The 24,091-nt window shown below is 35.9% G+C and overlaps 1 protein-coding gene across 4 annotated transcripts in view; it reads right to left on the bottom strand.

The window, feature by feature from the left end:
• Positions 1–190: 190 nt before the first annotated feature.
• Positions 191–24,091, bottom strand: part of LOC117210106 (BAI1-associated protein 3) — a 123,743-nt gene continuing 99,842 nt past the window's right edge. Inside the window, exons 7-27 of one of the 4 annotated variants that reach the window (XM_033452774.1) lie at positions 22,596–22,785; positions 20,240–20,386; positions 20,001–20,045; positions 19,096–19,252; positions 17,763–17,966; positions 16,868–17,026; positions 16,579–16,748; positions 14,602–14,709; positions 14,351–14,500; positions 13,347–13,398; positions 12,446–12,487; positions 6,967–7,112; positions 6,357–6,573; positions 6,172–6,246; positions 5,971–6,084; positions 5,231–5,446; positions 4,597–4,812; positions 4,073–4,267; positions 3,706–3,950; positions 3,094–3,302; positions 191–2,418 (exon numbers count right to left, since the gene is read on the bottom strand). In XM_033452774.1, the coding sequence (XP_033308665.1) occupies positions 2,324–2,418; positions 3,094–3,302; positions 3,706–3,950; positions 4,073–4,267; positions 4,597–4,812; positions 5,231–5,446; positions 5,971–6,084; positions 6,172–6,246; positions 6,357–6,573; positions 6,967–7,112; positions 12,446–12,487; positions 13,347–13,398; positions 14,351–14,500; positions 14,602–14,709; positions 16,579–16,748; positions 16,868–17,026; positions 17,763–17,966; positions 19,096–19,252; positions 20,001–20,045; positions 20,240–20,386; positions 22,596–22,785 (3,152 nt within the window). In that variant the 3' untranslated portion in view covers positions 191–2,323. The remainder of the gene's footprint in view (positions 2,419–3,093; positions 3,303–3,705; positions 3,951–4,072; positions 4,268–4,596; positions 4,813–5,230; positions 5,447–5,970; positions 6,085–6,171; positions 6,247–6,356; positions 6,574–6,966; positions 7,113–12,445; positions 12,488–13,346; positions 13,399–14,350; positions 14,501–14,601; positions 14,710–16,578; positions 16,749–16,867; positions 17,027–17,762; positions 17,967–19,095; positions 19,253–20,000; positions 20,046–20,239; positions 20,387–22,595; positions 22,786–24,091) is intronic. The other 3 variants (XM_033452775.1, XM_033452776.1, XM_033452777.1) reach the window with 3 other exon arrangements.

Below are 24,091 nucleotides of genomic sequence, written 5' to 3'. Positions count from 1 at the left end.
AATTTATTCGTCTTACGATACAAGACAAATCGTACATACGTTTCTGGTGATTGTAAAAGGTTGAAAAAGCAAATAGAGTTCGATTGGATTCGATGCACGAGATTATACCGAGGATCGGACAGACGACATTTCGAGAGATCATCGTTTCTTCTTCTTCCGTTTCTCTTTGTCTTGATTTTCTTTTTTTTAAATAATTTTCCCTAAATTCGTTTTTCACATATTCTTTCTTATAGTTTCTCTTCGAAGGCGTGTGTGAAATACAAAGGTGTGTTGTCGATCTTCTCCTCTAGTTTCTCATTTTTTTCGTTTTTCTTTCTTTTTATTCTAATATTTTTTTTTTATTTATTTAGTTGTTTTATTCTCGCGTGTGTACGTACGTACGTGTGTATGTAGACGCGTGAATATATCGTGCAATAGAAAAATTGACGAGTGTGCGTTTTTTTTTAATCGTTCGTCTTTTCCCTCGAAATTACCTACTCCGACTGTTCTATCTACGTTATTGGTCGCCGATTTCCTTCGATTATCCATTCAATTTCCCCTATAATTTCCCCGTTTCAATAAACTTTCCCTTTCCGTTAACGTCATTAACGTTCCGCTTTCCTTTCCTCCAAACATTCTTAACCACGATCGCGATCGAAATTTTGTAAAAACTCGCGAACTATCCACGAGAAAGTCCAATGAGATTCAAACTCGTTCAACTACATATATTATACGTTCTTTCGTCTGATACTCGTCCAATTTCGTCGAATCGATCGATTCGATTTAGAAACACGACACACGCGCCGTGTCGAGGAGATCGGAAAAGAGCTGTAGAAAGATTTCAGATTGTACGAGCAAAATCAAACACTGAATCCCTGTGTGCGGGACACAGATACGCAAGGGGTTAGACACTTTCGCTTGGTATTCTTAATTATTCGATTAAATTCATTATACATGCGTGTAACGTGTGTGTATGTGTGGTTTTTTTTTTTATATTTTTCCGCGTACAACCTTATGCAATACGCAACACGGTGCAACACGAGCGCAGGATCATCGTTCATCTACGAATTTTCATTTACTTCCTTTTCTTTTTTTTATTTTTTTTTTTCGTTTTTTTCCTTTTTCGTCTTCCTCTTGTAAATTCCATTCTCATTCGCATGCTTTTTCTGTTTTCTCTCTTATTTTATTTTGCTTATATCGTTTCGCTTTTGTAAACGTCGATCGAAATCCGTCGCACGAGATTCGACGAAAGGATTCGATGGATCGCGCCACGCGAGATCAGAAGAAAATATCGCTGCAAGTATATTTGGATCGAGAAGTGAGAAACGACGGCGGTGGAAAGATAGAAAGAGATACGTTTAGCCAATGACGAGTAAGAAAAATATCGTATATCGACTCTCTGTGGGATTGATTCTTTAATTGTCGAAGCGATGCGAATCGGCGGTGATTATTACGTTACTTTAATACTTTATACTTTAATGTGTACGTATATATATATATATATATAGATTTGTATATTTAATTATTTCGTTCATTCTTCCATCTGTTATCGGTATTTTTATATGCAAGGGAAAAAGGAGTCACTTTCTTTCAATTACGATCGATGGACGTATCGAGGTTCGAAATAAATCCTCATTCTCCCTACTTTATCTTTTTTTAATGACGCTGTTTTCAGTTTCAAAAAATGAGTTTTCGGTTTCAACGTTGCGTCTATGTGTCACGGCCGTTTAGCATTGCTTCGAGTTTCGACGGTCTCGACGGTAGCATTTTGTTCCTTTTTTTTTTTGTTTTTAACATTTATCTTTAGATACATCAGGCTGATAAATTTAAACGATTTTTTTTGTTTTTATTTTTTTAAATATTTTCCTTCCTTTTTTATACGCTTCTCCTGCAATTCGATTCTTCTCCTCTCCACACAAAAATAGTTCTGATAATATATATATATTTATATATATATATATGTTCTCTTTTTTTCAATAGTCTCTCTTCGATTTTCGATTTCTTTTTCTTAATCCTCAATGTTTCCTTCTTTTTTTTTAATAACAATATTACTCTTCGTTTATTTAACTTCGTTAGTTACCAACACCGATTATATTCAACACGATTTACACTGAGAAAGATCTGACGAATTTCAAGGCTATAAACCTCGAGAAGAGAGTCGACTTGCTTCCCGCGGGGATGGATTTTGATTTTTCGTTTTTCAATTTTTTATTTTCTTTTCACTTTTTCTGATTTTTTCTTGTTTCTTCCCCATCGAGTGCTGATATTCAAAACAATAGTCGCGTATCAACGACGACATTCCTCTTTTTCGCGGTGCTACCTCGTTTCCGGTTACGAACCCGTCTTACGTCGAGGCGAACCGTTGCTTCTGCTTCTTCACGAAATCCAGGGCCATCTTGTCGCCGACTCTCGTCTCCAGAATTTGTAGAATCGGATGATCTAGAAACGAAAAGACCAATTGTAGATTTGACATCGATCGAAGATTTTTACCGAATCTGTTTCTTCGTGTATTGTACCGTGCGTAGACTTATAAACGTCTGTCAATAGCTCGTATGCGATGTACGAGAAAGATGAAAGAGAGAAATTCTTAATTTTAGAACAACCAAACTTATTATAACGAAGAGTTTCGAATATTTTGATTTTCTCAACTACCTTTGCGATATCTCTGATCATAAAGATAGAACAGCGCGGGAGTTCTGATCAATTTCGAGTCGTAAGAGTCTGTTAAAACGTCCACTAACTCAGCGTTTCTTCCAAATGGATATTTTTAAAGAAACATTTTATCAAAATTACGTTGCGTCTGATGAGATTGTTATGAAATTCGTTTACTGTTTCAACGTCGTGGAAATCATATTAGTTTGACGAAGTTTCGCAACAAATTCAATTATCGTATCCAGCTACCCTAGAGCATCGAATACGATATAAACAATATTAAATAACAATATTATCGTACTTCGTATAACGACATTATAATATAAGAATATCGAAATAACAAGGAATATATTTTTACTTCGCCTTCGTCTGTTACGATGTTTGCTCTTTCAGAGAAAATAGATGAAAATGAATCGAATAAGAACGAGAAGATTGTACGTAGTACGCGTTCATCGAACTCACTTCGATTCTTCTGATGCATCAGGGGTAACTCGGTGTGCTTGAGGCCGTGGAAATTGTCTATACTGGCATTCGAGTCGGTAACACCAGGTATCGTGCTGAGCCCCAAGAACGCTTCACCAGCGAAGTCATTCGCCGTGAGCACGTCGTGATCCATCACGGTGAACAGAACCATGGCGTTTGGACTTCGACACTGCTCCACGCTCACGGAGCTAACGACAGAGAAGTTCGTAGAGAGTCGATGGCATAAAAATATACGCCAAGTGATTACGATGATCAACCGATAGGGAAAATATCGATTTGATTACTTTGAAATGTTACGATCGAATGAAAGAATCAACTTTTTATAGGCACGATTCGAAATAATTCAATAATTCAAGTTTCACGAACTACCAGCAATACCGACAGTTATTGGTGTGCCTTAGGACACGACTCTACCAAGTTATTTCTTATTGTAAGAACAATATCGAAATTTCAAGACCTTTAATCATCTTTTACGAAGATCTGTACGTTTCTGAGTATTCGTAAATCTTCGAATATATCAAAGAATGATCAACGTATGTACGTAGTTAAATCTTTGCATTCGATGTTAGAAATTTGTTCTTCGTTGCTTACAATTCGAAACATTCGTCGAACATAGGGTTCAGAGTTTTCTTCTTGACGTTGGTGTGCTGCTCGGCGCAATGCTCGAAGACTCTTCGTGGCAGCAATTCGATTATCACGAAGGGATCGCTGTAACCGTTTGGATCTAATGGTATCACGTCTCTGGCATTTATAACTTCCACGCACAGAGAATCGTGATTTAGATACGCTCTCACCGTTAGAACGCCATATTCGGAGGATACGGTGTTTAGTTGGTCCTAAGAAGATCAGAGTAGTCACTTTACAGTTAAAAAAATCGTGCAACTATACCAAACTTCGATTTAACTTCGATTACAGCTTTGCGACACAAAGGAAAAAGAAAATCAGATCATATAGTAACCTGAAGTCGTTGTCGATAAAATCGGTCGATCAAGAATGTTGTATCCATTTTGTGATACTGAAGCCGTTCCTCAACATTCAGGAAACTCTGACATTTAAGTGTTTCGAACGGCAAACCTTTATCATCCTCGTGGAAGAACGTCGCCAATAAGTCCAGCGCCTCGTGAAGTCTTTCGTAAAACATCGCTGGTTTATCCTATAGAGAAACAGATTTTTTAACAAATCAAACCAATAACAATCCTTTCTTTATCGTTTTCAGTTACACAACGATTGGTGACAATGTTAAAGGCATCGATATCAATCGACATTAAATACTTCATCGTAAGAGTACCGGATATGTATGCATATTCTGAATATAATTAAAACGATGGAACCTAAGTAGAAAATTGATTCATTTTTATTAAATACTATGGATATTTTAAATACTTCTTTTGGATATTTTTCGCACTATCAAACTTTCCATAAATGTATAAAGATATTATTTTATGCCTATTCGTCATGAGATAGCGTTAAGATTCTGCTTACGCCCGCGTTTCCGTCCATTTGGTTGCTCAGCTCAGCCAGCACCACTTCCCAGATGTCTTGAAGAACTCGATTGAAGTTCACTGTAAGCAGAGCCGAGTTTAGCACCACCAGGTGCATGTCTAAATACTCGAGCAACGGCGCGATAGCCTCCCAAGTGGGCAAACTGTCCGGTGACCAAGCCAGATGGAACATCGCCTTCTTCAATGGTGGTCTCATCTGTAGATCAAGATATTTCTCAATTATAACTTTCTTTATTTGACATTATGATATTACATGTAGTGCTACAGCGTGGTATATTTAATACGATACTATTGAAAATTAATTCTTAATTGATCCTCGATTTTGAATTCATTTACAAACAAATTTCTATTTTAAATTTGTCAGAAGAATAAAGTTTACTTTTTGTATCAATTATCCATTGTTTCGATTGCGTGTCGTAAATATTGATTTTTGCGCATATTTTGCGATCTTTCGCGTCAGAAATGAGAATGAAGTAATCTTCTAAAGACACTTATTTTTTTCTATTCTTTTGGTATTAAAAAGAAACAGTAATCTCAGTGAACGGATCTAACTTGTTTATTAAAAAGAAACATTCTCAGTCGTTTGGTTTGTATTCTTTGCTCGCAATGCTGACCTTCGTGCCGATCCTCGAAACGATCTGGTTTATGAACAGCAACATTTGTCCTGGTGCCTGTTCCAGCGGTGACGTCAAAGCGGTTCTCCACTGCATTCGTGCAGAATCACCAGCTTGACACTCCAAGGCTGTTAGAACTTTTTCCACGAGTAACTCCTCTCCTAAATTCAGAAGCCATCGTCGGACGTACTCCAAGCCGTTGATAGCCACGCACATCTACGAATATAGTTTCGAATCATTGAATCCATGGATGAAGATCGATTCAGTAGTAACATATTATAATCATAATTATTTAATAGTAATATATCGTTTTCATTAATTTTTGTTTGAAGAGATAAATTATTAACAACAGTATATACTATATAATCTAATATCTTTATCGAATCATAATAATTTTTAAGATAAATAAACTTTTCTATAGATAAATATATTAAGAAAAATTCATAGACAGATCTATCAAAAACATAGAAAGAAAAGCTTCGGCGTTATATCGTTTCAACTTTCAGACGTGCAGCGTTTAATTTGATTGCCTTCTCTTTGCTATCTATTGCGAGTTACTCTACAATATTGCCATTCATTTGCTTATGTATTTGCGTTTTATATTCTATAGAGCAGAGTCGAACATTTAAGCGTATTAAAAAAGACGTTTATCTTGGTCATCGTGACAAAGTGTTTCTGATATTACTATGCCTATGTTTGCAAAGCAGTGTCGTGTCATACTGATGCGAAGCGGTCTCTACCTCAGCGATTACCTCGTCTGATGTCTTATATGGCGTCTGGTCCTCGTAATAACCGCTATCAGCCAATTTTTGGTGCGTTATCTCGGCGTAATAAGCTGCTGAGCTACATATAGCCTGTAATAAAAGAATACATCTCAGAAAAGGTGAATTTAATCTTCGTCTAAATCCTCCAAGCCTTTGGTACGTTAAATTTATACTTACATCGACAACTTTCAGAACTAAATTGTACGATCCAGGAAGATCCGGCCAAGCCAATTTCTTCCAAAATTCTTTAATCTACGAACATTGTGAGTTTTTAAATTACACCTATATATCCTTCGTTTTAAGAAGCTAATTCACACGATTGTCAACTTAAATATCCCTTTTTGTTTCTTTTTCTAACATACCTGATAGAAGCAAGCTGTAACATCGATGGCGGAGGTACTATGTTTCACAATGTATTCAGCGGTACAGATCCGATCAAGTTCAGTCGATTTTCGTACCCGTTGAATCGCCTTCAATTTAGCCAGATCCAACCATTTATCGACAGCTGGTCTGAACCACTCGTAATACTTACAAATTGCCAAAGTTTTATGGTCGGACTGCGGCAGGTTCTCCTTCATGCTAAAAATATGACATTTTCCATAAAGATAATCATTTTTTATCGGAACCTTTTGTCAGAGATCCTACCGATAAAGAATTTCAATAGTGCCAGGTAATCTTAGAGCCTCGCAAATAAATATTCAATTTTCTTTTCGATTTAAAAAGTTGCAGAGTTTAAAAAATTTCATTTCATCGAATTCCAAATATTCAATGTTACAAATGTCTCATCGTAGTAAATTACTTGAAATCTAGTAAGAATTCCAACAACTTATTTTTATCTTCAACGGCCATAAGTACACATTTTGCATCATATTTAGTTTGAGAAATAGTTAATTCTTCAGTTTGATTCTTTCCCGACTGCACAGTATATATTTATTCGTAACCTTCCAATATAATTAATCAATTGATAGTTACGTTATGAAATCCTGCAGAGCCAAGTATAATTCGAACATTGGCGTTCCAATTTCCGCTCCAGGTGGTAGCACGTACTCTTCGTCCGCGTTTTGACCGTGAAGTTGAAGACAAGCCGTGGTGACCCTGGCTCCGAGTTCGTTTTGCATCTATCAAATACATTTCTTCCGATGAAATCGAAGAACAAGGGACAAGCGTCTGATTCTACCAATGCTTCGCAAGTCTTTTCGTATTTCCACCATTTTTTACTTTTTACGCAAGTTTCTTTGCCACGCCATTTCTAATAACAACTATTTTTGAAAGTAGGATTTCTTTATATGTAATTAAAAACGTTTAAACGTTGTTCACAGATTATCAAATTTTGATAGAGTGTTGATAGAATCTTGACAAAGTAATCGTTATGTAACCATACTTTGGGAGAATTTAATTTAAGAAATAAGATCATAGTAGTAAATAATTTACTAACAAACGCAATGGCCGGTAGATTATTCAAAAACTAATCACTCGTGCTAATAAAATCTCCCGAAATCTTTTCGAGGCTGCATAAATAGAAATATGTACTTGGACGTTCTTTCGAAAATTAATTATCCCAAACGAAGTCCTGTACAATTGTTTCAAAAATTACTTAAATACATCTTTAAAAAACTTATCCTCGGCAAGTCAAAGCAAAATCGCTCTTTCAATCGTCGTATAAGAAGCAATTAATTTTCTACGCGTGTCAAATTTCCCGTGTATCGAATACACGTGTTTGCGTTTAGGAACGACGTCGCGTATTTTCAGGAAACACGGTCGATTCGCCCGCAAAATAAATGCAAATTCCCCAGCAACGCGATTTGGAGATTTGGTCCTTTCAATTACGCGTACGTACAAATCCCAGTGTACGTCGAACACTTGGCAACTTTCGAAATTACTGGAATCCCATGATAACTCGTTTATTACACGACGTTTCAGTTGATCGTCGATGAAACGTATTTGCAAAGGAAGCAAGCGTCTTTCGTCAGAAAGGTAGAATAATTAACCCGTTGCCTCGAAGTACGTATTGAATTTCTCTCTTCAAGTATCAAATTCTTGTCTTAGTTGGGACAATGTATAGCGCAACTTAAACGAGTTAAATCTAATACCGTAATTTTACGCTTACGTTGTTCTACGTATTTGTTATAAACGTAATAAAGTTCGATGAATTGATTATTCCAATGTAATATATTATTTTGAGAAATGTTTTCTTACTTGGCTTTTCATCTTGATATTTTTCAAACGCCTCAAATTTGACGTTTAACGAATAAATTTATCGTTACGACGCTATCGTATAATTAAAAGCGAAGAAACCGAGCCATGTTTCTTCGTTGAAGCAATTAATTGATTATTAGAACGGAACGATATACAACAATTGAATTTAATTAATTAACTAATCGATGAAAATTAACCGCAGAATAGCGATGTACGTTTAAGGAATCTCAGTCGAGTTGCTGTTGCAGAAACTTTGTAGAAAAGCGTAGGTTTGCCGTAATAAAGTAAAGTAAAGCGTAGTAAAAATGAAATTGCGTGAAAAAGTAAAGTACATATTTCTCACTTAGAACGTGACGTTAGTAAACGTTCCGTATTACGATAACGAAGACAAAGTGGGAATAGTCGTCTGAGCTTCGCAGCTTACCTGATATACCACTCATTTAGGATAAGCACGATCTCCGATTTTTTACCAAATTTTTACCCTCTTTATTTCTGTTCTAAAATATTCGTTCAATTTTCAACGCAAACTCTATCCGTGACTGCATAAAAATTACACACAATTATCAAACGAATCGCATTCGTTATTTCAACAGCCGTTTTCGAGTCTCTTCGTCGTTATCGATCCACTAACAAGAGTACAATTTCCTATACACAAGATCAACTTTGATCTTCAAAGTAAAGATAAAATAATTGATTTCAGCTATTCAGTCTAAAAAAATTTCCATTATTGACTTATCAATAGAGATAACGCTTTCTTCGAAAAGATGAAATTATTTGCCGAGGTTGAAAAGTAATGTACAAAATAATTGCTGCTCCTTCAAGGCCTCATATTTCCCTATTACTACTAACTCAATTAACAAGAACGCAATTTTCTCACAGAGTCGAGATGCAGTTTATTTCCAACGGGAATACAATTTTACAAAAAACGAACTTATTTTTCATAGCAAAGACAGAATAATTGGTTTTCGCTATTTCATTATCCGTATTACAAGATTCAGCCACTACATATTAACAAAAGTACCGCTGCTTCTTCGACGTCACCGTATTTTTTTATCACCATTAATTCGATCGAAAGGGACAGAATTTCCTATTTATCGAAGATGCAGCTAATTTCTAAAATTCAAGATCCACGAACAGCGATAAACGAATGATTTATAAATATCTATATTTTCTCAATTTCTGTCTGCAAAATAGATTTAATCGTCAAAGTTGAGCACGTTTAGTAGACACACACATTGGCGCCTAATCGTAAGAGAGATTCATAACGCAACGGCTTAAGTACAGAAAGTTACAGGATTTCCCTTGGGTTTGGCAAAGTTGGTGAAATTGTATCGAAGCGTCTAAACGTTTCGGAAACTTGCGTAAAAGTGGTGGACACCCTACAGAGAGATAGGTTAATCGGGACTCGACAGGGACGTTTAAGTGGCTGTGCGCGGGAAGCACATCTCTGGAGGTGCAAGAAAAAAAAAAAGATCGATTTGCGTGCTTGATATCCTGTGACTACGAGTAAACTAAGTATATTCCTACCGATCGTTCCGTTTTCTTCTGAATTTCGTTGGAAAATGCGCTAGATCGACGCGTTCGATAAGACCTCGCTTGTCTTCCCAATGGCTTTCTCTTTTACTTTTTATAATTTAAACGTGTATCGCAATAAGGTGACGAGAAGATGCACGAAATAGTGAGCAAATATTACAGAAGAGGGAAATATTAAAGTAGATAATGTGAATGATACGTAGGTATCATATGATATGAATTGTAGATGTAACAATGGAATTAATATTATTTCTAATTTAAATTCTTGGCGAATCCGATTATAAAAATTAGAAAATGTTACAACAATGGTGTTTATATGGATTCTTTGTATAAATAGAAATATATATGATCCTCTTATACTCGATGTTCAATGAGCAACATTGTATTTTAATAGGTCAGTAACTGCTCATAATTTTACTGCGTTATGTCTTCTTAAAAAAAAAAAAAAAAAATAATGTAAGCGACGTGTTCCTATCGTTAGCAATTGATAAAGAAAACAATCGTTCGGTTGACTCGGAGAATCAATAATCAACAGTCTAAAGTCGATCGAAATAAAAAGTACAAATTTCGTCATTTGTAAAACAATCTTACGTATTATCAACGTTTCCTTGTTCACCGAATGAAAATTAAAAGAAGAAACTTAAACTTCTCTCGCTCTAACGATTCAAACTCGAAATTAAAAGTTTCGATTCCAACGAAATTCATCGAAAACACGATGAATTTTAATTTCTCCGTATGTATGTGGTAGGCGCTAAGTAAAATCAATCGATAAAATAAAATGAATTTACAGAAACACAGGAGTCCAAGCGTGGCCAGAGAAGTTTCATCGTCTAAAATTCTCGGACTATCGAAACTACGTTTCTACTTTGTTCGCAAATTCTACCTCATTAATAATACAGTAACGTTTGGCGAGCGCATGCATCGGGTTCGATGTATATTTCCTATGCGGTGTCCGGCAAATTACGCGGAAGATTCATGCGGAGCGTGTGACGTGTTTAACAAGCAAGTGGTATTCCTTTGATAAAAGAGAAACGCGTGCACCTCGGCTGGAAATAAAAGAGCTGCCAATGGAAAGCAACGTCATGCATCACGGTGTGGCCCTTCGCGTCTCCGGCGTCCCGTGAAAGATACGGTGAAAAATTACGTGCTTTACGTCAGCACGTTCGCGCGCCAATGGAAGTGGCAACGAATCAGCCGGACAACCCTCTTTCATCCGTCCTAGATCCACTTTTTCCCTCGTGAACCGTCAGGAAATTAGAGTATCAAGACTTCGGATAATTGCGTTTGCGTTTCTTTTCAGGGTTATTGAACTTTCCCTCGTATTTCACGTTATATTTGTTGGAAAAAGATTCTTTCGAATTTTCGAAAGTCAAATTTTTCCATTCTAAAAAATTGTATTCGCGGACTTACAAATCTTTGAATTTTTTAATCTTTGAGTCTTCGAACCTATTGTATTCTGGTTTCGTATTTTTAGTTAGCTTTGTGTATTTTATTCTTTTACAAAGTATGATTTCGATACATGTATTCTATTCGTGGAACATTTAATAAATTTACGTGGCTTTAATTTCATTGGGATTCATATGCACAAAATATTGGCTCGTACATACACGGTCGAACAAAACTATTTACTTTTCGCAGTTTATACTCTATATCGTTCTTCGTATCAATAACGTATGCGATACAAAACGTAATTAATTAATATGAAACTCCTGATCGTGTATGAAAATTGATGATCGAATTAGACGATATATTTCACCAAATCTTGACATTGAAACTAATAAGAAATAAAATGTATCGTATAACATTGTAAATAAATAGACCATAAGACTTTAATCCTATCAAATTACAAAAAGTACGATTGTTCTAGAACTAACAAAAATTTGTTTCAATCTCGATACGCTATCGATTCGATTCCACTTCCATCGCAGTTTCTTTCCAAAGATAGCAAACTACACTTATGAACATCAAAAACTTCATTAAGAACTACATACAGTGTAGACAGTAGGCTGTCTGTATTAATTAATTAATTAATTAATTAATATTTATCAAAGAACACCTGTAGATCGTTATTTCGTTGAGCTGTCTCTCAGTCGGAATATTTCCTTCATAAAGAAATAATTTTCCCTTTGATCTCGTAAAATGTTTCATGTATGCGGAATTAAATCAAAAGTATTTCTAATAGCACCATACTGATGCTTCTTGACATCGTTATCAACCGTAGGAACTACTTTACGATATTTGTTCGAAATCGAGCATTCGTGTCGGAACAATGCCAAATATTTTACTACATCAGCAGGTAGAATTTTGTATGTTTCTTTTGTACGTAAATTTATTTAAATCCTAACTAATCTCAGAAAATTCTAAATTTTACTAGTGATCCAGAACTTGAGAAGAGGCAGTATTTACAAGTAATCATCGTAGAACGGTATTCAAGAAACTACTAGCTAATCAACCGCTATTCTTTCTATTTGCGTACTTAAATTTTTACTCGCGTATTAAAAGATTGAGCTTATCTTGTTTATCTATTCGATATATTTTTTTGTCATTTATTTAATTCCTTGATATTTAATTCCTTCTTGATACTAATAAAAACGTACGCGAATAAAAGCAAGCGGTTTCGATACGACAGTTCAAATGTTACATATACAAGGAGATCGAAGAAGAAAGATAGAGTAGAAATAGAAAAGGGTTTTAACAGTTCGTGGTGGCGATGAAAAAGTACCTCGGATGTGTTCTCCATGTGTTTCGCCACGTGTTCCGCCAGCTATGGACAAACATCTCGTGTACAGTAAGATCGCGATGACCTGACGGACATATCAAACTCATCCTCAACATCGTTCCATCCTCGTTCAACCTAGCCTTCAGGTCACTGCGATTTGCTTATTTATAGGGTGTCCCTGCTCCATCCTTTCCTTTACTTTTCATCTCACAATGCAAACATCCGAACGATATAAACGATACTCGGATCGCTGTAATTTCGAAATTTCCACTTACTTTTAACTTATTTTTGCCGACATTTCGTTTATCGCTTTTTTCCTGGAACACCCTATATATAAAGAGTAATATGTTCTGTAGTTATTTCGATGCAAGGACGTCGACCGAATTCGCAGAATTGAAAATAATCCAATCGCAAGAACACGTTATAAAATAATCGATAAATAATTTCTTTCTCTCTATCTCGTTTCTAGACGCGTGAATTTAGATAGAAAATTTCTCTCTGATGTCTGTTTCTCTTTAACTTTTATTAGCTCCAATCGCGTGTCTTGTTTCCTCTCTTTTACGAAGATCTTCGACGGACGATTGTTTTATCGTTAAACGGATAGCTAGCTCTTCTTGTTTTCGATATCGATCGAAAATTTGAGAAAAGAAAAAAAGAAAAACACGATCGACGTCTTGAATAAAGCATAAAGCCAAACATAGCACATCCAGCTTCACGAAACAGTGAAATAAAATATAGTCGTGTGTCATAATGATTGTGTGCTTTGATTCTGCATCGTCGCGATCTATCAAGTGAGAATATTTCATAGATATATGTATAAATAAATATATATATATATATATGTTTCTCGTTCGTCTTTCATATTTGTTGGAAATGATCGCTTTTTCACGCGGGGTTTGCTTACCAGCTTGTCCAATTGCTTATACACCGCCGAGAAATATGGCACGCCGTTCGTGCTGAAACACAACATTTCATCTATCGTTTGTAAATCGATTTATCTTCCCTTTAACTTGAAATATTTATCGTGGATAATATATGATTTTCCTTTACTCGTGGTTAAACAGCGGATACCGTATTTTGCAAACTCGTATTTTTATAAACCTAGTGAAACAAGTGGAATACAAGCAGAAACATATTTCATCTATCGAATGTTACAATAAATACTATACTTTGAATATTTTTGATAATATTGGATACATTTTTCTAATTTTTAATTTCCTACGTGTAAAAGAGCTACTCGCGAGTAACGTAAAAAACTGATACGAAAATAATAGACATGCGGGGAAGAGATACGATATAAGCGAAGGATATCAATCTCTTGTCATGTACTTTACTAAATAAAATTATCGAAATTTCGAAAGATCATGGTCGTAGGTGTACAAAATAAAAAAATACGAACTAGTTATTTTGGCTACTCTAGCTGTTCTGACGTTAATAATACGATTTTCCTTTGGAAATTTTGTTTCTATATAACAAGTATGTTTCTCCGTGCATTCGCAATCCCACGTTAAAGGAACAAGAGATTCGTACGTTTCATTCGAAAAAGCAATTTCCATAGAAGCAAAGAGAACCGAAGGTAAAACAATTTTCAATAGCACGATCATCGGTTAGGCAACTTTGATGTTCCGCCTGTTAAAAAATAAGTCTAATATTTATTCTACGGTAAAATTACAAAGTACGCGATACTCTTTATAATCTCAAGGTTTTCAAAAGCAAATAAAAGAGGGGAAAACTATTCTCCGTTGTAAACACTGTTCACGCAATATACACTTAACCGTAGGCATTCAACTTTTAATCAAAGACCAAATACAAGGGGGAACGTTTTACCACTTTGTTTTGCCAACGAACGCAAGTTTGGCTAACTTTAAATTTCAATTCGTAGGGAATAGAGGAATTTGAAAAGCTCACCTTTCAAAGAGACTGTTGTAGTAAGTGAGTCCCTGTTCCAAGTCTACCAGTAACGCGGTTACTAAGTTGGTGAAGTCCTGCAAAACCTTATCTGCATCCTGATCGGGCTCTTTATCGTAACACATTGTCTGCTGCCTCGTGTCCTCGTACCTGAACAGGAAACCAACGTCGTTGATCGAATGTAGCGATCGAAACAGAAAAATACAGAAGGTAAGAGAAGATGAAATGAAAAAGTTCAATCGAGCACTAACCATTCGAGGGTTCCCTTTCTTAGGGCGGTTATTATTTCTCCGCGGATTTCCTTATTGAATGGGCAACACGCACGGAAGGCTTTCATGTTCGATAGCAGTCCTAAACATCTGTAGGCAATAAATAATAAAAGTATTTTTGTATTGTAGGCTCTCAATATTATTTTCAGCGACAATTTTTTCGTTTAATGATACCTCGGTTTTATCAAAAATTGGCGAAGAACGATACGTATGAGATTAATAGAGGTATTTTTATACAAATTTACACGTTGAAGGTTTTCGACACTAGTTTTTCAGGGTAATTGTAATCGTATCGAGGATTCAAGTAATCTTGCGTTATATATAATTGTTATATAAAATTGGTCAACTAGGTTAATTGGAGAATTGCACAGATCAATTTGTTTCTTAGAGAAAATTATCATTGCGAAACATTTACGTATATATTTTAATAGTCTGCGGCCATAGTATGTAACTTGTGCAAAATTATTAGCTACGCGCGTTAAAGAATTTTTCTACTAAACAATTACATATAATAAATTTGCTTCTAATTGTTCGAGAAATTATTACCAGCATCAACTTATTTACAAAATATTTATGTATAAATATAAACGCGATTCATAATTTGCCTGTACAAAGTTTGCAACGAAAACCTACCAGTCTAACAAATACGTATATCAAATTCCCAGTAACTTTTTTGAGCTAATTTTTTGCGCGAATTAAACTCTGCTTTCTCTTGGCGTGCTCGCTTTAATTTAACTACGTAAGCTCGGAATCCGCGTGTAGATACTCGCGAGCACGGTAGCGTTTTACTTTCAGAAATTCACTCGTTCAAAGTTCGGAAAGTTAGAAGATAGATACAACAAAAGGGAACGAGATTATCACGTACTGTAATAAGAACACAATTATACTCTTCATTCCTACCGATGAATCGAATTAAGCGAAATAAAGACCGCGTTAAACGAAGCATCCTTTCAACGCCATGTAGCGCCAACAAAATCTGTTGTGAGTTAACGCTACTGATATTGTTAGAAACACGATATTATCCTCTTTAAAATGCTTTTTGTTTTGTCTCGATGGGATTATCCGTTCCGGAGATGCCGTCGTTTTAAGCAAACCATAATTTTGGTCTTATCGGTATCTTTGTCCTTGTTTCGCGCTCGCTCACTGACCGAGCCTAAGCCAGCTACGTGTACGTCAGTCAAAGAAAATGTCTGAGTCAGCGATTACGTCAACGACGTACGCACTTCCGAGAAAAATAAGTAGACCACGACTATTCCAGGAATTTGTCTGCCATTCTTAGAATCTCGAGTCTCGAGTGACGCGCTTCCAAGTGCGCATATCTTGAAAACTAGTTGGGATATCGCCATGAGACAAAGATCACCGTAAGGGGCATGCTTTCTACCATATCCCGAGTTCTGGGTGAGTTATAGGGAAGATTGTGGAATTTTTCTGCCAGCGTTTGGTGATCAAAGCTTTCGTTGTTTTTCAAAGGTATGAAGGAGTAAGGTTTCTGGTTTAAAGGGTAGTACGCTTTTGGGTAGAATAAAACGATAAAATTGAGAGAATTGGGTTTATATCGATCGGTTAGTCAGGATTTAATTTGTCCTCATCTTGATTTTAATTCGTCTGTATTTTAATTTGAATCTTATTTGCCTATGGCAATAGAAGTTTCAATTCGCTGCAGCTTCTTCCTGTGATTTAAAGACAAGGCGTTAATAATAGTATCAAAGCGATGGTGTATTAACGCAGTATAATTGTACAGTGATGAATGAATAAAATAATAATACAAATGTAAAGAAAAAGAAAATAACATCCAGGTTAGGTACCATTATAAAGAATTTATGTCATTTTCTTTTATGTTTTCAATCTTCAAACCGATTTTCCGAATTTTATTAAATAGAAAATATAGGAAAAATCACAAATAAAGTAGAATTCATAAACGATACGTTGCTTCTCTCTTCTTCTAAGAAAGATACGCACCTAAGAAGATAATCCAATTTAGAGATGGATGGTCGATGCAATGGCGGGAATAGCACTCGGTGCTGTCGAACTTTCTTCAACGTTACTTCGAGGAATTCGTTGAACGACTCTGCGAGACATTGTTCCTCGTCTCGAGAAAGAGTGTCCGTGTGCCATACATTGTCTAATTCCTATTGAAATAAATAAATATCTAATTTGTTAATTCCTATCAAAATAAATAAATAGAGAACGTATTAGAAAAATGGCATGTGAAGGAATAAGAAAGGCGTTTTGTAAAATTAAAATAAACCTGAAGAAGACGATGAAGAATTCTTGGGTCGCATGCTGATTGCCTGGATGTCGCTACCCATCTAACTAACGCTTGTTGGAGTTCCGTGACATCACCTTGGACGGCGTGTTGATGAAGAATCGTTAGTGCCGTTTGTGGCAATTCTCCTGTGAAGTCTTCCTAAATGAGGCAGGGAGAATCACGTAGTTACACGATATATAGATTGCTTTATTAAAGAGGAGGACAAGAGGAAATAAATTAATTAAGAAAATAATTCAGTTCTAACCTACGTTGAAGTAAATTAAGCGACAAGCTGTTAGTAATAAAATAAAACTAGAAGTTGTCTTGTTTTCAACTGTTTCTTGTTGTTGTTTGTTGTCTTTTTTTCTTTTTCTTAATTATAGTATGATTGCAGTAAAGGATGTATCTTCAGAAATATTTACGAGCTTCTTTCGTCCTTTCTAACTTTCTGCAAGAGAGCTAGTGTCTATAATAGTTGTTTATAAATATTTCATGGAATAAAAATAGGAGAAAAATAGAGATTTTTTTTTCTTGTATCGTATTATTGTATAATTAGAAATATATTTTATTTTCGTTATATATAGTACGATCACTATGAAAATTGCTATTATAAAAAATATGTGCTTCATTTTATATCCTTGAACTTAAAGAAGAAAGCTAACCATATATTTTTTATTGCTAATTTCAGCAAATTATTTATAAATATATATTATGGATATTATGAAAAAATTTTTTTTTATAATATTCTTTAAATTTTCTTTATTTTTCGAAACGAAGATAGAATCTCGAGAATTTTTATCAGGAATTTTAGGAACTTTTCTAAATAAATATTTAAATGTTTGTATTTTATAAAGATATAAAAAACAATGTATATCTGTTTCTTGATGGTACATACTGCTTGTTTGTTCATCTCGTGATTGAGAAAGACCGTGTAAAGTCTCTCCTGCTGTCTGAGCTCTCCCCAGTTGTCTTCTTCGGACGTCCCACGGTCTTCTCTCGTTGATAACCATAGCTTTAATCTAATTCTACCTTGAATTGTGCTTCGTTGCGTTCTGGCCTCTAGTTTGTACCATCGATCCAGCCCCGTGCTTGGAATATCCTGCCAACAAACGATTCTCTTTTGTCTACCCCATGTTAGAATATATAAAAAAAAATCGAACTGCAATTTTAAAATTAACGTCAAGTAAAATTGCTTTGATGATCGATAGATTGTAATAACGATACCTATGCCATTAAATATGGAAACCGGCTATGTAACATCTTTTTTTTTACACAATTTTATACACGTTTCATCGGTGTTCACGTTGCAATGTATTCGTTGCTTTATTCCATTGAGTTCTGGCTATTAAAATTTAGCATGACAGTAACAGCGTTCTATAAAACTGTCAAAACGAAATATGACGCGATTGAAAAACTGGAAAGTGGTGCAGGCGCGGCAGAATTAATGAAAATACATGGTGTTGGAAAAGCCACGATCGCAGACATTAAAAAAATAAAAACGTGATATACAAAATTATCCGAAATACGTAGATTTCTCAGATGCTGGCTGGAACAGTTTCGTTGCTACGAAGACGATAATAATGACGATTTTATGTAAATGAAAGCAGCGAACAAAAGCTATGGTTCAAAGTACAAAAAGAACGTAATTCTATGCGATTACTTGTGTCGAATAAATTACATGACGTAACAGAGAAAAAGCTACGAGATAAATAAATGAAATTTCGTATGAGAAAAGTGATTATTCTGTTATTCGAAAATTCCATTATCCGAGCAATTTTGTCTCGCTATTAGTTCGGATAAGGCATAAGGGAGGCTCTACTCTAACTGTTTTTCTGTATTTAGAGTAACAGTAAATTGTATTTTCATCTAGAAGATTTGTCGATGATAGTTTTAGAGATACAGAAAAGATGTACTTAAAAGAGCTAAACGAAATGATAATATTCATGCGTGTCATCAGTGTTAACGTTAAATAAATTCAATAAATGTTGAATCGTTTGTTTGGTTATGGAAAGAATTTTTCTTCGCAATTATTGATAGAAGAAACGCATTTGATATTTGCGTGTAAGAAACGTAACGTGTCGATTGTACGATCAAAACTACTTTTAACGAGCCTTTAAAATTAACGAACGTAAGGCGAATATTGGGAATGAAATTATGAGTTTTGTAATTCCGTTATTACGAATTACGAAGCATAATTACGAAACTCGTTAGGTAAATCGATGCAATACCTGAAGCGGAATATTCACGCAGCCAAGAAAATCGTCCTGACTGCCGGATCTCGCGCTCTGCGCGATCTGCTTGAAGAATCTTCCGAGTCCCTTGACGCCGCGTACTTCGTTCAGCTTGCTCACTGCATCGAACACGGAGGACTCGTCGTCGTGGTCCCTGAAACTATGTCTGTCAGGGCAACACAAACACTTTCGACAGAAGGGAGTACGAGAAGGGGAACGAAAGCACACTCAGGAAATCATTGATCTTATTTACTCAACGAACCTTGCTGGTAGTAATGGCAGTAATTAACGAATTGATTTCCATATACATACTGGTGAGATACGTAAGATGATGATGTTTGAAGTATAATGTCAATGGTATTATGAGAAAATGATATTGAATTATTGCCACTTGAAGCAAGATGCGACATAAAGGGAGAAAAATAAAATGAAGAAGAAAAAATAAAATCGAGAAGTAATCGATGGATAATTCGGGCAAAATAGTGTTTTGTTCGTGGTTCAAAATAGGATACGAAATAGAACAAGAAATAGATAAATGGTGGAATAATGGTAGACTCATAAATGAAACAATTTTTTTATAGGAAGGAAAATAGAGTAGGTGAAATGAAATCTGCTCGTAATACGTTTTGCTTTCAACGTGAAAGCATCGGTTTCGAGAATGCATTATGCATTTGACTAAAAATTGGAAGCCACGAGAATCTGCATTTGAAATTTCGAAATTTCAAATTAGAATATTTGCAGATGACCGTTTGAAATTGCAAATTTACAAACTAACTTTTTTCCAAATTAACTTCTCGAAATCACATTTTAACGAAACAAATTTCATTTCACGCTATTCACAGCCATATCCATATAAAGAAGAAAGGCACCGAATAGCCAACCTGATAAACGACACCACTCACCATATATCCAGGTGCAGAATATCCGTGTTGATGTCGTCGATGTCACTGAAATGGAAAAGAAAAACGAGAAAATGTTAAACCGTGTGTCACTCTGATCCAATATGAAATTTCACGTAACGTGTTTCTGATCGCTTTCCCGGACTACGGAAGAAGCGACAAAGACGTGGAAGTAAAAAGAAGAGAAAAGAAAGGAGAAGAGGAAGAATCGAAGTCCCCGAAGGATACACGGAGTTGCTTACAAACGAAACTTCTCGTTCCATCGTGGACTTAGCGTGTGCGGCTTCACCGACGTCGCGCGTATGAACTTGGCTGGTACCGCGCCGCTCAACGATTCCCGATGCTCGCGTCTGCTCGTATGCTCCTTGCGCTTGAACGACAACCTGAAACTGATTTCCAACGGATACAATAACTTCCACGGATATTTCACGCGCTTCTCTATCTCCTTTCGGGCTTTGCGGCACGCGAGTATGTTCGTTCGAACAGTTAATTTTGCGTGGCAATGAAATTTTCGTTCCTTTGGTTGGGTTGTGCCTTGTAACTTGTTACAGATTGTGCGAGAAAACAAAATCTGTGCACGGTGTATTAAATAAAATTCCGTATTTTTATTTCGGTTCTATATTTTAGATTTGTCTTGAAGAGATATTTACGTCGAAGTTACTTTGTACACGCAAATATCAAATATTACAAACTCTGTACCCGTGTGAACTTATTTCCAACTTAAACGCCAAAACTTCTGTAATGCAAGAATTTCGTTTAAACTACCTGCCATTACCGTGCCAATTGCCACGAGACATTACACTGAACCGGATTAGCTCAAACAACATTTTCAAGCAAATTGAATTCTACCGTTCGTTCCTGCTACTAAATCTACCCTCGTGTTCGTAAAAACATTCCTCACATTTTCTTCAGTCGTTCCCTCGCCAGCTTCTCCACGTTCGGCATGGCTGTCTTCTGGCACTCGATTTTTCGAACGACTCGACGAGAAGCACGTGGTCTCGTTTCGCGCGTCGTCGCGATACCACTGAGAATTAATCGCGTTGCTGCCTGCACGAGGAGACAATGCCGACGAGATAGAGCCGCGAGACGTTCGATTCTCAATGCACCGCGGCCTTATTCCGCTGCGAAAGCGTCGCCAACAGAACTTGCCGCATCCGGCAACCGTTCATTGTTATCGCGACTCATTGTGGAAATGTCACTCGATTGCTCGTCTGGAGTAGGTCTGTGTCTGCTCTAACTGCTTCGAACGATCGATCGAACGTCTTGCTTCGGATTAATCGATGATTTGTAGCAAATTGATTGCACTTTTCTTTATTGAAGAGGAATTTGTTCCTGTTGGTCGTAATTTACGGTAGAAAATAATTGAAGTTTCAATCTACGCGGAATAACGAGGATCGTACGGATCAGATTATTCGATAGAAACACCGATCTACGTTTCTATAGTTATCGGTTCCATTGTTTCAAAGATTCCTTTCCTATCGTGGATGAAGCGTCGATATCGGAAAAGGTAATGACTAAGAATAAGAAGTATCGAGGCTTTGATTTAAGCTTTAAAACGTTGGAATGTTCGAGAAATGAGGATTAATTAAAGAACGTTTGAAACGTTTTCTAATAATCCTTTATCTGGGTTTTAATCAGCAGGTTTACCCTCTCAAGTACTTCCAAGTTCCATTCTAGGTATAATGATTTTAATGGAATCAGGATAGCGATTTCATTTTTATTTGCTTCTATGGAAAATTTGTATTCTACAGCTATATACTACACAGGTATCATTGGAACTACCGACGAAAAAAGAATTGAATCGTCGAATCGTCTATAGGACAGAAGTTTTTATTCAGCCATTATTACATACAATTAAACAGAGATACACGTATCGAGCAATCAATTTCTGCTGGGCGCTATCGAATCTGGATTAAATAAAATTCCCAACATGGTAACAGTTACCTTTGATAAATCTCGACGTTTCCTATTACAACTTTTGATCCTCTGGACCTGTTCTAGCCATTTAAAATTCGATATTTCACAGATTCTTTATTTTCAACTTCAACAGTTTCAACGCTAAACAGAATTACTATTAATAGAATATCGAACGTTTTCCAATAAGCATGATTAAAAAGAGCTACGATACGCTTCAAGGTTAAGCACGATATTTTGAATATTCGATAAATCATGCAAATCGACCAGACTGCGGATTACGCGCATCCCCGCTAAGAGTGTGCACGGAAATTCATAGAAAAAGCGTTTGAAGTAATATGAATTCGAAGTAATTATTGCACGTCGATCTTTAAAGCTCAATTTAATCGGCTCGTAATATATCATTGTACGTAGCAATAATGATTGAAAGGAATAAAATCATTGCAGTTTGCATTGCTATTTGATTTATCCCCATTTTTCTAATCAGAATATATCCTGTCGAAAATAAGCAAGTGTTTGGATACTTTTGAGCCTACTTTTTCGTATTACGCGCATTCTGGATATTTGTACACTTTCGAATTTCTTAAAAATTTTCTACGCCTTCAAATCATTTATGAGAGTATAAATATCCGCGGTCTATCGATCGCTCGATGCAACCAAGGGTACGTCGATGTGTCGACTTACCTATGGTGTTTCCGTAATTTCTCGTGATGAGAATTCTCGGTTTCACCACCGTCGGAAAGGGCACGGGTCGCTTGTCTCGGAGATGCTGGCGGTGTGTGGGGTGAGTGCGCAGTTAAATTCGTTTGCGGACTCAACGGTGCACCTGTATTACCCGGTTGAATTCCTAACATGCAGTAAGGGTCGCTGAATCCTGGAGGACATATATAGAATCTTGTTCAGACTAACACACCTCTGGCAAACACTCAAATCTAACGACTTCCGTAATTGGAAAAAACATTCTGGATTTGAACGGAGGGACTATATGCTTTAGAGGTTTTGTATTTTTTCACGACCCTCTTCTCGTATATATGTTTCTCTTAAGTATAGGAAATAAAATAAGACGATGCGTAAAAGTATGGAATTTTTATTATCTCGATGATATAGATGTTTTTTGTAACGCGACGAAGAGATAATTAATTAGAGCAAATTTTCATTTAAGAAAGGATGGTACACGATTGAGAAATATTACTTGTTTCGTGATTATTTTGCAGATATTTCTGTGGTACACGGATATACACATAAAATGCAGCGTAAAAATATTTCGATATTTTCGTCGATATATATGTTTTTTCAGTGACGCGGTGTAGACTCCAGACAGAATAAACAAAGGAACGTCCTAGATTTAGACGGAAAAAATATACGATCGTGGAAAAATTTTAATTATTTCGCCATACGTCTTTTATATTTTACAATGTGTACGTTGTTTTGTACAGAAATATAAAATTCTCCATAATGGATTCTCTTTTTTTTTCTTTTTTAATAAAAATATGTCCTTTTGAACGATACAATACACCGACTTTTAAGTTGTAGCCGTTTCGCTCAACTCTCTGCGGTGTTTTGTAGAGCGGAATGAGCAAGGTTTACTCCATTTTTTCGAGAGTTACCTTAAGTTGTTGCAGCAGTTTCGAGATAGATCTTTTATAGAGAAAGTTTACGAGAATAGGGCTGTATCCTTTATGACGAAGTACTTGGATGCTTTATCTTTATTGGATCTTATCCTCGTACCCTTTAGATATCAGAATCTACGCGCCTTTGTACATTTCAAAGAATGTAACTAGCACGATGCGAAATTGTGTGTGTATTATTCAATATGCACTCTAGTCTACGAACTATCTCAATTTATTGGAAACATCTGTAAGAAACATTTTTATGGACGTATAATATAAACCGAGGATTATTTTTTGAGAATTTTCAAGCATTTTTCAGCGGTTTTCAGTACTTTTCAGAATTTGTCAGCATTTAAAAATTGCAGTTTGAATTTCTTTCTCAGCTGCTGTACACAATATTAGTCATCCTGCATTATACAAATTTGGCAGAAATGTTTATTCTTACTTATGAAACTGGGCTGCGGATTTTTATGCATTTATGAGAAATTTAAACGTACAGAAATGCACGGAATAAGCACGACATCCAAAGATACATAAAATATTCAAAGTAGAATAACTAAAATGCTTTAA

The sequence above is a fragment of the Bombus bifarius genome, unplaced genomic scaffold (genome assembly GCF_011952205.1).
Source record: "Bombus bifarius isolate JDL3187 unplaced genomic scaffold, Bbif_JDL3187 scf7180000008199, whole genome shotgun sequence".
Taxonomy (NCBI): domain Eukaryota; kingdom Metazoa; phylum Arthropoda; class Insecta; order Hymenoptera; family Apidae; genus Bombus; species Bombus bifarius.
The sequence above is the reverse complement of the archived record's forward strand: the minus strand, read 5'-3'. Positions and strand labels throughout refer to the sequence as shown.